Source organism: Pholis gunnellus, assembly GCF_910591455.1.
Source record: "Pholis gunnellus genome assembly, chromosome: 14".
Lineage (NCBI taxonomy): Eukaryota > Metazoa > Chordata > Actinopteri > Perciformes > Pholidae > Pholis > Pholis gunnellus.
Genome location: NC_136541.1, coordinates 10,633,323 through 10,650,825, shown reverse-complemented (window position 1 = coordinate 10,650,825; position 17,503 = coordinate 10,633,323). Strand labels below are relative to the sequence as shown.

The 17,503-nt window shown below is 39.7% G+C and overlaps 1 protein-coding gene across 1 annotated transcript in view; it reads left to right on the top strand.

Moving 5' to 3' along the window:
* Positions 1 to 15,150, top strand: part of tmtopsa (teleost multiple tissue opsin a) — a gene marked incomplete at both ends in the record, with an annotated part of 46,601 nt that extends 31,451 nt beyond the window's left edge. Inside the window, 2 exons of the mRNA XM_079173335.1 lie at positions 2,253 to 2,486; positions 14,869 to 15,150. Coding sequence (XP_079029461.1) covers positions 2,253 to 2,486; positions 14,869 to 15,150 — 516 coding nt within the window. The remainder of the gene's footprint in view (positions 1 to 2,252; positions 2,487 to 14,868) is intronic.
* Between the last annotated feature and the right edge of the window lie 2,353 nt (positions 15,151 to 17,503).

Below are 17,503 nucleotides of genomic sequence, written 5' to 3'. Positions count from 1 at the left end.
AGAAAGCTAAGCAGTCAAACTGGGTTATGTTTGAACAAAAAAAAAAGTCAGATTTTCTTAATCAAAATAAAATCTATTTGTCATTTAAGCCGTCAAAATTGCTTTTCGTTGGTTAGAAATGAAAAGCCTGCTTTGTTATACCTCTGTCTGCAATAAAGGATCCATTGTTTAAGAGAAAACATGACACAGTCTTGCTTGAAATAAACTAATCTGAGAACAAAAACGTTTGAATGAAAATGTTTAACATATTTTGTATTAACACACCCTAAATTCCCAGAGTTGTGGAAGCCTCCTCTTTAAAGTCTGTCAATCACTTTTGACACGCTTGATTAGCCCCAATGGAAAAGTATTTATTTGCTCTGTGTCATATTGTGGCAGTGATGCAAAGAATCTGCCTGTCTGGTGAAAGCCGAGTGCTATGTTAAGTGCTATGCTGCAATGTGAGTATTGTGGCATGTGTAAATGTAATGAGTGACAACACTGGAGTCTACAGGAATGCATGAGTTTACGGCATCGTCAGTATAATGTGCACTGAACAATGCAGGAAAAGAGCATCTTAACACACGGTGTATCATATATTATAGACCCTTACAACACAGATAAATATGTATACACCATATAGAATGTGCTAAAATGGAAATATCTGGAGGAGACCAATGCAAATATGGGGTTTCATTAAGGAGAGAGAGAGAGAACGAAGAGGGGGATGATGACTGATTTGTTGCTTTTTGCCTTCAGTAATGTACTTGTATACGTGTAACTATGTGAACAGTACTTTCTTAGAATACCATCACTTCACTTCACCACCCTTGTAAAACAGACGTTTTGTAAGTGTCTCCCTGTCGGTGTGTGCCTCCATGGAAAGTTGAGTGATAGCTGCAGACATGTGGCCACCAGGTAGAGATACACAAGTTTGTGGAGGATGAACGTTTTTGTCAGTTTGCAAGTTTGTCCATGTGAAGGTCACTGGCTGTACTTACAAGCAACAAGCACATATAAGCATAGTATTCATCTTCTCATCTAACATTCCGCAAGCATGCAAATAACTGTATTTTATACAAATGTCAATCTATTGCTTTAACTTGTTGAATAAATATTATTACTGAAAATCGAAGGGAATGATGGTCAAATTCCAGAAGAGGGACCAAGTGTGCTCACATCTTTAGCAAAAATACTAAACTGCAGCACAAAGCAAGTCTGCATACTGTTTGGCTCCAAATAAATTAGTTTTTTCTTTTCAAGGCAGCATCTTCATCTACAAGTGTGAAAGAGAAAAACAAGCATTTTTGTAGAGGCAGAAATCAAATCAAATCCTTATCACCTGCTGGTCAGCAAACAGCAGGGAATTAGAAATTAGAATTACTGCCTTGTCGTTGTTTGCCTCTGCCAACCAGTAAAGTTGCAGTTTTTATCATGTCTGTCCAAAAAAGTAGCACTTCATAATGTTATCCTTGAAATTGTCAAAGCATGAGCAACAAAGCATGAGTAATGGACAAAACGAGTTTTGAGAGGTCACTGACCACCAAATCAGTTCATCCTCGAATCCAAGTGGATGTTTGTGCTAGATGTAATACATGAGCCGACAGACATTCCTGAGACATCACATTCACGAGAAGGAGACATTCATGAGGTCACAGTGACCGTGACATTTGGAAACCAAAATCTAATCAGTTTCTTGAGTTCATGTGAAGGTTTTTGCCAAATTCGAAGAAGTTCCCTCAAGGCTTCGCTGAGAAGTTTCAACAACATAATGCTTCAGACCATGGCTGTCGCTGTAGTGGAAGCATAAAACTTAATGAAACCCAAGTTGTAATATAACCCAGAATTGTGAAAACACACATTGTATGAAAGCAATGTGTGTTTGTCTATATTTGCACAACCTAAATCCAATTTAGCAGGATTAACAACGTTATTTTCTTCTTCTACTGCTTCTGTCTCCTCATCTTCTGTAGAAATAGACAAAGAAAAGGCAGGGAAACATACCTCTGTGTCCTGCTCTCTGTTCTTCTATATACACACCTTTCAATCCCCCACTTCAACCTTTCTGGAATGCACTCTATATTCTGTCACTCACTGCATTGTATCTCCTCGATTCCTCTCCTCCTTTTCTAACTTCTATTCCCAATAGGGAAAAAATGGATGCCTTGTGGCAGCAAAAGTCAAAAACCTAGAGTGTCAGAGCACTTCGTGTCATTACCAGCTCATTAAAGTACGATTTCTTATCTTCGCTCTCTTTCCCTCGCTGTCTGCAGGTGAGCGGGATCAATCCGTCCATGAGCAGGAAACGTGAGCAGCGCGTGTTATTCATGGTGGTGATCATGGTGATCTGCTACCTCTTGTGCTGGCTGCCGTACGGCATCATGGCCCTGATGGCCACCTTCGGGCCGCCGGGACTGGTCACGCCCGTGGCGAGCATCATCCCCTCAGTCCTGGCCAAGACGAGCACGGTCATCAACCCAGTCATCTATGTCTTCATGAATAAACAGGTGAGAGTGGGGGGGGGGGGGGGGGGGGGGCTGCAGCAGGATGAGGTCATCTTGCCGACTGAGGCCAGTTGTCTCGATTGTTTTCACTGTGGTTTGATATAATGGAAATGAGTCATTGTTTCATTATTCACATCAGATGTTATTCCAGTGCCTTCTTGACACTGAATAGTCTAAATGATGTACCCGTGTATGAATGATGGATAACAAGATGTTTTTCCACATCTGAATCCAGCTATTTGTTACAGATTTGAGGCAAAGGTGTACCAAGTGGCATCACAAGGTCCAACATCCAGCTATTTAATGACATCGGCAATTCAATAAGACGACAGAGGCCACGTCGGGACAAATCAAATATATTCTGTAATCACCTAACTCAAGCCTTTCATGTGATTCTAACCAATTCCTAGTAACTGACTGTTTGTCAAACCAGAAGGGTTATTTGCAATGTCATGAAGGCACCCAGCGCCTGGAGTGTTGACAATTAGTCTCACAGTGCTCAATTAACCTTGACCCAGGCCCATCCTGATGAATCACTGAAGGAGTTATTATCTTTAATTTGGAGCTCCCATTTTGAGCGTGTTGTTATAAGTGGCCTGGGACTATTATTATAACTGCTCTATTACTTTGTTACATTTAATCTCTTAGTTCATTTCACATGAGGTTTATCACTACCATTAGCATTATAACTGCTGAACATATTTCATTTTCAAGTTGTGCATTTCCCTAATATACGACTTGAATAATATTAATATTTCAAAACTTGGCTTCAAATTAAGCATTTCAAGGGTAAAATAAAAGAAGGAATATACGCTTATTGGCGTTTTACGCCGTGTTAATGTGTTAATGCACTTTAGAGAAGCTTGTACGCAGATTTTGTGACCTGCAAACTGAGGAAGCCCAGCTGTTTCCCCCTTTGTGCAAAGCAAAGATTCTACTGGCTGTAGCTTTATATTTAGATATCTAGCTAAGACATCTCATCTAATTATCCGCCAGAAAGCAAAAAAGCTTATTTCCCAAAATGTCGAACTAAATAACAAACAAAAAAAATACATCTTTAGGTTTCATTTATTAAGAGTTTAACACTTAATGAAAACTCATCTAATCTGCTTCATCAGGACTGTGTGGGTCTGGTGGTTTGATCGGATTTGATCGATAGTGATTACTATTGGGACGTAGTGAGGATTTCAGCATATTTAATCAAAATGTTTTGGAAGAAAATTACCAACCCAAACTTTTCTGCTCCAACTTTTGCAGAATATGCTAAACTTTTTGGGCCATCAGCTTCTAAACTAGATAGCGCTGGTCCTGCTCAGGCTTGTTTGGCCGGAGGGCCAGAGAGACAGGATGAAAGTTAAAAGGCAGTCAGGGTTGGGACGTGAACTCCAACATCAGACATGTTTCATCAGTCATTCCTTAGTGGCCAACGTGTGGAGAACCACATCTGATTTTAAATGCGCTACATACATACCTAATTGTGGGACACAAAGCCTTTGTATGCAAATAATTAATCACAGCAGACCTTTAAAGTAGTGTCACATTATTGTGCGACTCAGGCTTTGCTTGCGTTATTAAATTTAATCCAGCAGAATGATGGAAACAAGCATGTCTTTTGTTTGAATCATTCAGTTGGAAGCTTTTTATTTGGCAATTTCAAGTTCAGGGAAGACGGAGCTTCAGAGTCCAGAACAATGGCTGAAACGGGTCAGAGATTCTTTTCCCTGAAAATTTGATGAGACTATTTTTCTAGCAAAGGACTTTGTTGAATTCAAATCAGATTTAATGTGACACATTGCTGAACCAATAGAAGTACAAATCAATCAATCGGGTTTAATTATACAGCGCGTTACATAAAACAGCGTAGGCTTGATGTGAAAAATAAAGTTTTGACACAAAAGGATATGCATAGAGTGTAGGTATTGTTTAATGGATAACTCCAGGTATTTTTCACTCGGTCTTTATTTAATGGTGTTTTTTATCACACTGATTAACTGTATTTAAATAACTTGCTTCACTGTAGAGCTTTAATTAAACATAGCTGCTACAGTTCACTGCTTAAGCAGCTACAACAATTGAGTCCTGAAAGTAATTTGAAACAAATGTGTTAATACCTTGATTGATTCATTATCACAAAAGTTTGATCACTCATTTACTACTTTATTAAAATTGTTTACCAAGGCTGGATTACCAACTGGGCCCTAGACCCTTATTTGATGTGGGGGATAACTGGTTGATTAAAAAAAATTATAATTACGTTCCATAAATTGCTTTTGTTTGTTTTCTTGTGAAATTATGGATAATTGTACCTCTTCCAGCCTCTAAAATCATTCAAATGAAACAATCAATTACAAAAAAAATTACTCTTTGGTGTTGAAAAATGAAGAACAAACTGAAGCTATAACCTGTGATTAAGTGCAGCACTTTGCCTCATTTGAAGGGGTCTCAAGCTAAAATGGAGCCTCTGACTTCGGGGGGCTGAAGGCTTCAGGTTCACTGTGTGGCAATTAGTTTGTGATAATCGGATTAACTCGCAGCGTGTTTGGGAACTCCACAAAAGCCATCGGCCAGAAGTCAGTAACTCCTCAAGACCCAAGCCATGTTACTATGTCTTGTGTGCCACGTGCTGACAATTCTTCTGCCGGGAACCCTGAAAACACGATATAAACTGCAACAATAATAGTGGACTGTTTAGTACCTCATATTGAGGACTTGTTTTGTAGATGGGCCCTATATTTTTTTCAGTTTTCACTGTACATGGTCTATAATCCTAAAAAAATCAAAGTCAAATTACCACAAAAGAATGCTCAGAATGGAGAGGCCCGGGGACCTCCTTGCAGGTTAATCCTTTGATTACACACTTCCTCATTAACTTTGCTTGCTGCCTTTGTGTTATATTCAGGTTGTTTCTTTCGTCTTAAAGCCTGCATTAATCATTGACACGCCAATACCCACAATCATTTATGAATATTAAACCAAACAAATGCACAAGAGCATTTATTTCTGTAATGGCTTGCCAACCTCCGTGAATATAGAACTGCTGTATGCTTTGCGTCTGTGTTTTCCCAAGTATGTGATAACAGCAGCTGCAAAAATGTCCACAGATCCTACTTGTTATTCCCACAGGGAAGTTGACGTGAACACATTTCCCTGTCGACAGATTGTATTTACAGAACATATGACATGCACGCAGCATCAGCATACTGAAGCAGTCAATACTTTTCAGCTACCTTATGCTGCAATACTGTAAGCGATAGCTCATCAAAAATTTGATTTGGGGTTTAACTGCTGGTTCTGGCTCTATGGGTGTGTCCATCCACATTATAGAAAAACTAGCAAAATAAGGGCCTAGTGGAACATTTAGTTGAACTTTCTTCATGTCCAACTTATAAAAGAGTACATAAGCTTATAACTGCATTCACTGATATTAACTTTTTGTTGTGTGTACCTGGTGTATTGAGTTTTTAAGCGTAACTCCTCAGTAAAGGAGGCCAAAGTTGTTGAAAGAACTTAAAACCATTAAAAAAAATGTAATATCAAATCCAAAGCAAACTGCAGGTGACTTTTGTCCTTGGATGACAGATGACAATATAACTTTCACCGACTGAACGCCTTATTGTTTAAGACATTTAATGCCTGTTTCTTAGATTTAGGATTCATATTTTGGTCTGGAACTTAACTTGTCAAACTTTGTACTTTATTTTTCCAGTTCCTCTCTCTAGCTAAAGTCTTTGTACAGAACCGTACATTCACACTTTCGATTTAAGATATTCTTTCCCGCAACTCAGTTCATCATGGTGAGAAAAAGAAATAACATAGATAACCAGCGGATTGTCTTCCATTCCCACCGCGGCAGACTGATAACACTTTCCTTCTCAATGTAATCTTTATCATCCCATTCGGTTCTTTTAAGTAAAGCACAAAACGCCATCTAAGGTTTTAGAAAATATTCTCCTCAGACTCAGAATTTCATCCAGAGAATTATATACAGTACCGTGTATTGCAGAGGAAATGTTATCACAGCTTCCAAAGCAAATCAAGTGTTATACTTTCAAGTTTAAACTTTCCTCAGAGAGTTACCGTCAGAAGTTATTATATTGTGAAGTTGGAAATCAACACAAAACTACACCCTGTTCCAGATGTTGCAACGTCTGCTGGAGGTATACGAGAGCCTCCGTTGCACTCCCATCTGTTCCATCTCACACTGCCTTCCCACTCGAGCCCACGCCGCAGCGATCCGACCTTACGGCGACACCGTGACAGCATGAGAGAGCGAACGCGGGAGAGAGGGACGACGAATGTCCTGTATGTCATTTTCAGTCTTCAATTCCTCCCAGCCCGTTACTATGGAAACTGTGAGTTGAGGCGAGTTGAAGACTAAAAATGCTGTACAGATACAAGTAGCAGCTGGTGTGTGTTTGTCCCATCCACGAGGAACGGCGCTCACAGACAAGAGGCCTGAGGTGCATGTCAGGGACGTGCACAGAAAAATGCAGGAATTATGGGTAAGTTTACACTGAATCATCTTTTTATTTCATGTGAATACATTATGGTTTGTACTGTATGCTCGCCGAGTGTAGTCACACAAAATAGTGTACACGGGAGAGGACTTAAGAAGGAATAGCTCAACATTTTTTTTGGAGATGGGTCTATTCACTTTTCTTTGAGAGTTAGATGAGAAATTTGATGTGCCTCTTACATCTGTCATATAGACATGAAGCTATACCCACTAGCGGGTTAGCTTAGCTTAGCATAGAGTGGAAAAAGGGGGGAAACGGCTAACTTTGCTCTGGCCAAAGGTAGCAAAATCCACCTACCAGCACCTTTAATGCTCACTAACTGCTATTTGGAACTTTGAATTGAATTAGAAAACCCTCGATAGCAGCGTCAATATCACCTATAGCGGTCTCATTTGTTGTCATTATTACTCCTCTGCTCCAGCACAAAGCTGACAACAGCTTGACAATGGCTTGAGTCCCGCACCTGGCACTGATTGGCTAATCATTAGTCCCCCCCCCCCGCTGGACTTAATGGTCGATTTACTTTTAAATCAAGAAATTGCTGATGCCAAAACAATCAGTTGACCCGAGCTCGGTGGAGTGGGCAGATTCAAAAGGTCTGAACCCAGACAAGTCATTTTCAGCTGTGGAGCTTTTCAACACAGCATGAGCCTGGCTGAGCTCCAAAGTAAGCTCTTGATGCACCCGCAATTTGTGTGTCATTCCTGAATATAAATGACTTATTGTCAAGAGGATCATTCTCCTAAATAGCATGTCAAACCGAACTGACGGGTGGTATAACATCAACATCCCATTTCATCGCTGCATTGCCTCATCACAACTGACAGTTTGACAGGCTCTGTGATCTTCTGAGTGATCTACTCCATCACTGCTGAAATAGTCTTCTTCTCACGTGCATTCACATATCGATATTAACTTGTATTTAGTTTGCCGTTTAGAGTTATTTGAATAATTCATTATCTTGGAGTTCAACAAGGCATCGAAAAAACACACATTGCTAGTAAATAAGAATTCATATTTTGTGTGTGTGCTTCGTTGTGTTTGAGCGTGACAGAAATAGATAACAGTTTAGTGTAGTCAATGTGTGGTTTCAAAACTGTTCTGCTAATCTCAGCAAAAGGCAAGAGCCAGCAATACTACCGATTTGATTCATACTGTAGTGAACTTGTTGGCAGTGAGGATGATATTTTCTGTTCCTTGTAAAATCTTGTTTATTGATAAAGTCAGATTCGTGGCCTTCTTTCTTTAATCTCTAGACATGTAAATAGCGCTTTAATCAGTTAACTATTTGTAAAAGTTACGTCATAAAAGCGAGCTACGGGGTGAGCTACTTGTTGTTTCTGTCCAGCATCATCTATTCAAACCTATTAAACAAATGATAAATCATAAAGTTCTTAAAAAAGAAATTCCAACAGAGCACTCAACAGTGTAGCGAGTCCATGGCAGGCAGAAATCCCATTTAGTTTTATTGCACTCAGCCCCTTGATAATGAAAACTTTCAAATTGAATTACTGTAGTTTATATGTAAATGCATAGTTACTTAAGCACGATGCCTCTGTAACGAACATCATCAAAAAGAACCAAAGTTTTGGTTTCAGGGGAGCTGCTTATTTAATCATTTCAAAATCATCTCAATCCTCAGGCCACTTTAAACAGGAACTTGGATAGATTTGTCTCATGTTTGAGACTGGGAACTGATCTGTTGGGATGGATTAAGTCACTTGCTCTTCTTCATCACAGAAATTAGAAGTTGTAGAAAATCTTAACTTTGATATTTAAAAGTTCCAGCGACCGTGTGTGTGGAAATGATTAATACACACAATATAAAAACTCACCGCAGCCCTTTGCTGAATTGGGAATTTGCCAGGAAATCGGATGATTGTCATTCTGTTCACACGCTCCTGTCTTGACACTCATTATTTTTCCGGGCTTCATAATCTGTGATCTGCAGGATTCTGCACAACACCGGGAAGTTTATTGGATCAAATTAAGTCACGTAAATGTTGAAGTAGTGGGTTACACTGCACTGACAGGTTTTTGATAGCAGTGTCACAAAGAACTCTTTAAAAAGAAGTGAGATCTATTCATTTATGGAGATATGTAACCAATGATTGAACATGAAATATTGCCTCAAATATTACATGCACAGATTATGTTTATGTTGGACTTGATGTCTCCTCTTGCAGAGCCGTGTGAGAACTGGTAATAATGAAATCTGTGTATAGTCACGTAGAAACCTAAAAATGTGAGAAAACTTCCCATGCTTTAAACAATAGATGAGCACCTTATTGCCTTAGAAGATGCCCGATATTTGACCCTCTTGTTGTCATGCTCTATTCGTAGAGAATCAGATCCACTCATAGAAAGCATCACCCAAACCAGAAGAGACCAGTCTGAGATAAACCTTCCTGTGTCATCTCCAAACCAGTGCATCAGTGCATGTCGCTCCTTCCATCTCCCCGTCATACTTCATCTATTTATCCGTCATTGCCTTCACCTTTCTCTTGACCTTAGCTTTGATGCCCCTGTGTCTGAACTATCTTCATCCTCTACCTTTTTTCGGTTGTCTCCCATCTCCCTCTCTTCCATCTGTCTGCTACTACTCGTATATTCTTTGGACAGCTGAGGGGAGCAGGGAGTGTGCATCAGCACCACAGAGAGCTGTGGATTCTCTTGCTTCTTTACATCTCTGTGCTATAGACCTCACTCTGAGTTGACCTATATGTTAGAAACAAACAGACAAAGGGGACGCATGTGTTGCTCATATCGTGAGGAGTATTTTCTGGTGATGTCCTGAGGCATTTCTCTCTCGGTCTCTAAAAAGCAGAGTTTGTGGTGCTGTTAAAATTCATGTTTGAGAGATGTTCCCAACTGAAAAGTACTTAGTTTTGTCATTTATAGGGAAAGTTCATCCCCGTCCAAAGCAGTACATTGCTTGACTATATGGCTGCTACTTTTGTCTGCTTCTCCAAACTGGGGGGCTTGCCAACCGCAGTGTTCGGTAGGTAATACTTATGGATAAGTACCTCATACACCCCACTTCAAAGACCATAACTATCCTTTTAAAGGATATGACTGGCAATATTCTCTATTTCTGTTTTTGTTTACGAATCCAATGAAAATACCAAAATCAGCAACGCGTTAGTCCGTCTATCAATACTTTACTTTCCCCAGTCTCAGCCCCCCATTGATTATTACTGAAGATGTAAATATTGAAAACGTACAAAAGGTATATACTTTTATCAACAACAACAAAAAAAGTCAAGAGTCATTTCCCTAAACAGCCGGGCACTGTAGTTTCTAACAAACATTTCTCAAACCGGAGTAAAGTGTGTGTTTATTGAAGACTCTTCTCAGCTGTGCTAGAGAGTATTTACAGCAAACAGAACGGGGATTGATTGCAGTGCACCTGCTCATCGTAACGATGTAGCATCACCCAGCGCAGCTGTGGAGCTCTATGGCACAGATTAATAAACTATATTCGGCTTTGACTACACGGGCACTACTTGTTAGTAGGAGTATGACAGCATATTACATTTTTTCCAGGTTATAATTTTGGTACGGTTTTTCAGCACACGCCCACATTTACATCACATTTCTTTATTGTTAAAGTTTACTGAGCATCTTCCTGTTACTTGTATACATTGTATTTCATTAAAGTGTTTGGATTAATTAACGTATCCATCAACCCACTATTTTATCTCTCTCTCCACATCTGTCACAACATATCATTTTGTTCACAGTTGAAATGTTTTTAATGTGCACATTTGAATTTTCTGGTATCTTCCCTCCAACATAGATGCAAGTTGCTTTCATCATATTTTGTCCTCGTGAGAAAATGTAGTAGACTATAAGTATACCTGAAACTGTAAGTATACTAAGTATACTACGTTTACTCAAGAGTGGCGTCTTCAGAGTCCTGATTTAACAGGAACTGAGTAAGGACTTGAAAATTGTCTAAATTGTGACTGCCCGTGTTGTGAACATGCCCTGGATTTGGTTGGAAATGCCTAGAATTTTAACTACAGCCAAATACCCTGAATGCAATGCTTTCAACCTGCTTCTGGGGTCCTCAATTATTCAGAATCTTCCTACCTGTCCATCAGCAGATACCTGGACTTTGAGCTGGGTAATACCGGGGCTCTGTGATGTGCAAAGGTTGTTGTTGAACAGGAAGATCTGCATTAAATCATAATCCTGAGACTTCCAGATCTGTTTCTTGGATTGAAACATTTATCCAGAGGTACACTCATCATACCCTGACAGATGGTGTATACATTTCAATGCCTTTCCTCTGTGCCTTGGAGACAGTCCACTGTCCACAAAATATCTTCATGTGTTCGGACTCTTGGCACTGGTTAGAATACAGCATTTGTGGAGGTGTAACCCTGAAAAGGTTTATGTGAAATTACTGAATTAATGTCAACAGTTTGAAGAAATACATTATGGTATTATATCTTAGGCTTAAAATCAATTGCAACTTAAATTTCTATTTTTCCAAAAGAGATTAAAGGGTAAGGCCCCGATCACACCGAAACACTTCACTGGAAACGCATAGTCTGCAAATTTTTTTTTCCTTTCTTATGATATAACACCTAGCGTGCGCTCCTCAGTTGTACCGCGCACCGTGTTTTTCTAGCAGTTTTTAGATGTGCATAGAAGTTTAAATATTCTCAACTTTTCAGTACCAGGTGCGAAGTAGCGCCGCTCGTCAATGTCATAGTTGCCCCAGGCAGCAAATTCGATCAAGCAAGAAGCGGGCTTCACTACTTCACCACTGCCTTCCTGTTGTCTCACCGTTCGATGTGGTAAGGCTACCTAGCTAGTTAGCTAGGTAGTATGTGAAACGGAAGGGGGAATTCATATATCATGTTGTGATAGTTTCATGTGTGGGCTACATTGAGCAGCCAAGTATGATGGGTTGCCCACGCTCCAAAGGCGCACCACGCCATTTTGTCTGACCTTTGCCAATGCGTTTAAGCGGGAAGGTGCGATCAGCCCCTAAGAACTTAACCTGCAGTAGGCTATCATTTATAATATGAAATGCATTTCTTTTCATTATAACTGTAGTTGCCTCTTTTTTTTTTTTATTTACAAAACTCCCTAATATTACTCTACATTATGCTGTGGCTCCAAAATGAACTAGAGCGGTAAACAACTCATTTTAGTAGAGGGGAAAACAGAACAGTGTGCAGAAACACACTTTCAAGTCACAGTGGAAAGAGAGAGAGAGAGAGACAGAAAGACAGCAGATGATGGAGGGAGAGAGAAGAGAGTGAGACAGCAGCAGATGATTGAGAGGTGAACACTGCATGAACTGTATCTGAAAATTGTGTGTGAGTTTATATTTCTATAAGCTAATGTTAACATGCAGTGGTGGAGGATAGTCAGATCTCTACTTTTAGGGTAAAGTAGTACTACCACAGTGTGAAATACTCTGTTACAACTTAGTAAAAGTCATGCATACATGATGAAGTGCAGAAGGACTCTTATCTTTGTTTCCTTTTTCATTAGGTTGATACAATGCAAATCCAGAGTGGCACAGAGTGGGCCTGCTCTCTCAGCCTCTTTAAAGATGAGTCAGTGAATGCTAGTCATAGCTAGTGATGTTACCTTTTTTTGCAAATCTCACAAGGCAATTATACTGCTCGCACAAAATACAGTAGCCTCGATCACAAATTACATGGTTGAGATCATCTCTAATAGATCTGCTTTACATCCTTGGCAACAAGGTGGTTGTGTGTGTGCATGAGTAATTAACCCTTTTGCGAACCAATCTGCTGGAAAGCTTCAATGCTGAATGAAGCTTCATCTCGCCGTCACTACTTTTAGCTGCCCCCCTTCTTTCTGTGTAACCACAGGGTTGTTATGTCCAGCCATGTCTGCCTTGTAGCAGTGTGAAGAACCATGGAGACACAGAAACCTGCTTCCTGAGTACCCTCTGGAAAGTTATGAAGAGAGAGCAAGAGAGCTCCCAATGCACTTCACTAGGGTTCATTTCATTTTTATTATCAGCGTTTCCCACACAAAGACTTTATGACATAATATGCTATGACATTATACTATATACACTATACCCCCCCACACACACACCACCACTTGTATGGTTGAAACAAATCCATTGTACAGCTACAGTCTCGTAGAAAAAGTTAATATTAAGACAAAGGAAAAAAAGAATAAAAACGGATGTCATGCTGTTTGAATGTTGCTAGCAACAGGGCTCAAGACTGTGACCAACATGGTCACAGATGCAGATTATTTTTGCATTGTGCGAGTTAAAATTTGACTTGGTCGCATGACGATCATTATGGATCAGAGATATCAGCCACAGTCTTTTTCATCCTCGCCTCCAAAGTCTCCAAAGTCACCTTGAAGAGCGATCATTGAGCAGCTGCCAGCTCGTACAGGGAGGGTCGAGCTCCCGCTCATTGCAGACCCGCGCTTAAGGGACAGTATTTGTGCACGCTGAGCAGAGATGCTCTGTTGCGAGGTTTTTCCCCGCGCTGTGTGCTGGTTTCCTGGTTTTCAGTGCGCAGGTTGAGACTAAACGCCATACGCAGCTTTGCACAGTGTGGGATGCGCATGTACGTATTGCCGGAGCACTTTACGATACAATTCATGTTCGAAAAATGAAGCAGTCTACCGCAGATTATATCAAAAGCAAAATAATGAGAAAGGAGGAGGCCGGTGGGGAGCGAGAGACAATGAGAGGTTCCGACTCACTCGCCACTGATGATGACAGTGCAGGCAGGGAGAGACAAACTAAGACAATGGCATTGATTAATAGCAGTGGTGGAAGAAGTAAGCCACAGCAAGATCGATTAATTTAGTAAATGTACTAATACCACGATTAAAGAAAACTCATTATCAAAGTATAAAAATCAAGAAAATGTACTTAAAGCATGAAAGTAAAAGTACTCACTAATGGGCTCTTAAGTTGTAATGTTAGGCTATATATTACAATATTAGATTATTATATGCAAGATGCATTTTAACGTTGCAGCTGGCTTCAATAGAGCTAATTTTCATCATTTTTTGGAGTGTTTTAATTTATACATCTACTGTATAACAATGCATTGTATTTCATATTATAAATAAATGTACTGAAGTAAAAAGTACAGTATTTCCTTCAGAAATGTAGGGGAGTAGAATATTGGGATGCATTGAAGTGATGTTTTCAGTCCCGATACCGATACCTGGGCTTTATGCAGATACCGAGTAAAGCACTGATACCAGTGTTTAATCAAGAAGATGTATGCCTCACTGTGACGAAGTGACTGGGATCTATCTCGTAAGGCAACAGGCTTGACTTACACATTGCTTTCCTAACTTTGAAACACAACATCTAACAAATACTTTAACAGATAAATTCACAGATTTATTATTAAAATATGAAATCATGCAGCAGCAAATGCAACATTGACAGAAATTGCAATTCAAGTGTAAACCTTTTCAATGCAGCAGCAAAGGCCCTTAACCTGCGTACTGCTCAAATAGAGTGGCACAGGATAGTCGCCAGTAGAAAATGCAGGAACGGTTCACACTGATTGAGAATGTAAATTAGTTGAACATTTAATTTACTAATAAATAAATAATTTGTGTCCCATGGAACATTGTTCCAAATGAGAGAGAGAGAGCGTGAGGAGAGAAATTAACTTTCCATTGGTAGAAACGGCAGCTTGAATGAGATTCATGTTTGAGCAATATATATTATGGATGTAACATTTATATGTATTGCATTCCGGTAACGTATGTCCAACGACATACTACAAACATTTTCGTTGGCTGGGCTTACATCCCTGTTTCTTCACGTATTTTGCATTACGGTACATTTCTGATCACGTGTTTGTGTTGTATGCTTGCCCCAGTTCTACAGATGTTTCAAAGCCCTACTGCGTTGTCAGGCTCCTCCACGAGGCTCCAGTATGAAGAGCTCCTCCAAGGTTGTCACCAAGGTCATGAGGGGTCCAGCAGTTACTGGTCCCCGCCGCACCAACGACTTCCTATACATGGCAGCCTTCCTGGGTCAACCGGATGCCACCATTCCCCAACTGGGCCCCTCAGTGGAACCAACCATCGATGTCACCAGAGGCCCCTCTTCAGACATCAACAAACCTGTCGTATCACTAGAGGCCCACTTTGATGGATGATGATTGGCTATAACCATGAAATCCCAAAGTACCCAGCAAGGAAGTCATTATGTATGAGAGTGGTGGTGTAACTGAGGCATGGAGAGCAGCAGCCTGAAAGTCTTGGTGGATTTAAAGCATCAGCTTTACCCTGGCTAGTAGACATGATGGACCGGTGGCAAATCTTGGACTGCCTCTGAATAATATAAACCCCAGCTGCGTTTCCCTACAAAGAAAAAGCATATATCTCTCCTAGTAGGAACAGGCATTTAAATGATGTTCTTATCGCGGGTTTTGGAGAAAGCACAGTCAGACTGTTATTGTAATAGAAGAGGAATTGTAGGGCTTATTTATGTTGTGCAATGTATGATGTTCAGTAAAGCATTCACTTTGGCATAACAGAAATGTGTCTGGAGTGCAGGAAGAGGGTTAAGATGTATTTTTGTATTGATTGCTTACTGAATGTGAGGTTGAAGAGGTTTATTACTCTCAGCATTTTGAAGTCTTTTCTAGAGTGGATAAGATTAAAAAGATGTAAGAGACTAGAGTAATGGGAATGTACTGATAATGATTTTTTACGGATCAGTCTTTTTAGCGTTTATTCCCTGCCAGTCATTTCATTCATTTAAAAACTCGTCACTTTTAAAATGCATAAGTAGTGTTCAATTAAGTGGTTCGTCAGTTGTAGCATTGCTAGCATGCTAGCTCCATTAAAGTTTTGTCAAGAATAGTGACTTAGGAATAGTGAAATAAGTAAATGTTCCTTCAATAACGTTGTGCATGTGCACTCTTGCAGTATCATATGCAAATGAGGTTGGATAAAACACCGTATCTGGTCATTTTCAGTCCATACTAATGATACAGATACTTGGTATCTGCAAAAATCCTGAAAATGTATGCCTCTCTGGAATGTTTTTTCAGACAGACATTTCCACATGTACGTAAAGCTGTGTAATCTGTTTTTTAACTGTGCTGTATTTTATTAAACCCGTAAGCGCAGGGCGTACTATGCGTTAAAAAGAAACTGATGTCAAAGCCCTTTTAATGTGTAAGTGATCGTCAAACATCCTTAACAATGATTAGCAGTTCAGTGCCTTGCTCATAGGCACATAGTAGTCAGCAGTTTACGCAGACAGGCATCAGCTACAGTATTCAAACTATTTGCTTCCACAAAAGTCAGCCTACTGTGTTCAACAGTCTTTGAACAACTGGTATTATCAAAGGAAATCCTGACAAGAAACGGAATTTTTCCAGCGTCTCACGGGACATCACAAAAAGACTTTATTCAAGGGAACAAATGTCTTTTTGATGGAATATGTTTATTCTGTATATATTGATTGCCATGTGCTCGTCTGCATTTTGTTACATTTTTTGATAACTGATTTGACACTTTCTCTTTCTTGCAATACGAAGATAACTGCGAAGTTTCTAAAAGCAGTGCATCGATGCTGTGTTCAGTGAATGTCTAAGCTATAAGTGGTGTGGTACTACTGCATAGATCACAGTGTGTTTGATTTTTTTGTAATTCACTTTTAGCCACTGTTTTCTATGTGCTGTCAAGATCGTGTATACATTGATGTACATCAGTTGATACCAAAGCAAAATAAATTTAAATATTTTTTAAGTTCAATAAACGTTTTTTTTTTTTTAAATCTAAATCATTGTGCAGTGCTTTCTTTTGATGACGACTTGTTTAAAAACTGGAGGGGTCAATATTAAGTAGGTTTAAAGTGTGATATGCCGTATACAGATGAATGGTAGAGATATGTAATACATGTATGTAACAGCATTGTCATAACTGACAAATCTGTTGCTTCTTCACCGCAGGATGCAACTAAATTCTACAACTGGTCCTTTAATTTGTACGTTTGTTTGCTTTAACGACTAATTATGTTAGAATGAAACAAAAGTCTGTTCTTAGATTTTTCTTATTCATACACTGCAATGTAAGAACAATGCCGTTTCTTTGTTCTCGTGTCCTCTACATGGATGACGATGCCGTCTTATTGTCTGGACTTTTAGCTTCAGTCTCAGACTTTGAGCATGATATCATGTATGTAGCCATCAAGTGCATATTGAAGGACCTTTTACAGGGCTCTTGTTTTAAAACAAGTCCCCTTGAAACCTGAGAAAGTAATCCAGGGCGGATATTCTCAACCAACTCACAGAGCTAAAGTTAGCTTAATTGGCCAGCTGGCTACAGCTGATGAAGTCAGTTTGCAGCAGATGTCTCTTCATCCTGCTTCTGTTTAACTCTCTGAAATCAGGGACCAGTCATCTAATAGCAGACCACCTCAAGGTCTCACTCTGAAATAACCAGGATATTCTGATGTAGCATTCTAACATTAAAGCCCTTCAGAATCTCATTCATGAG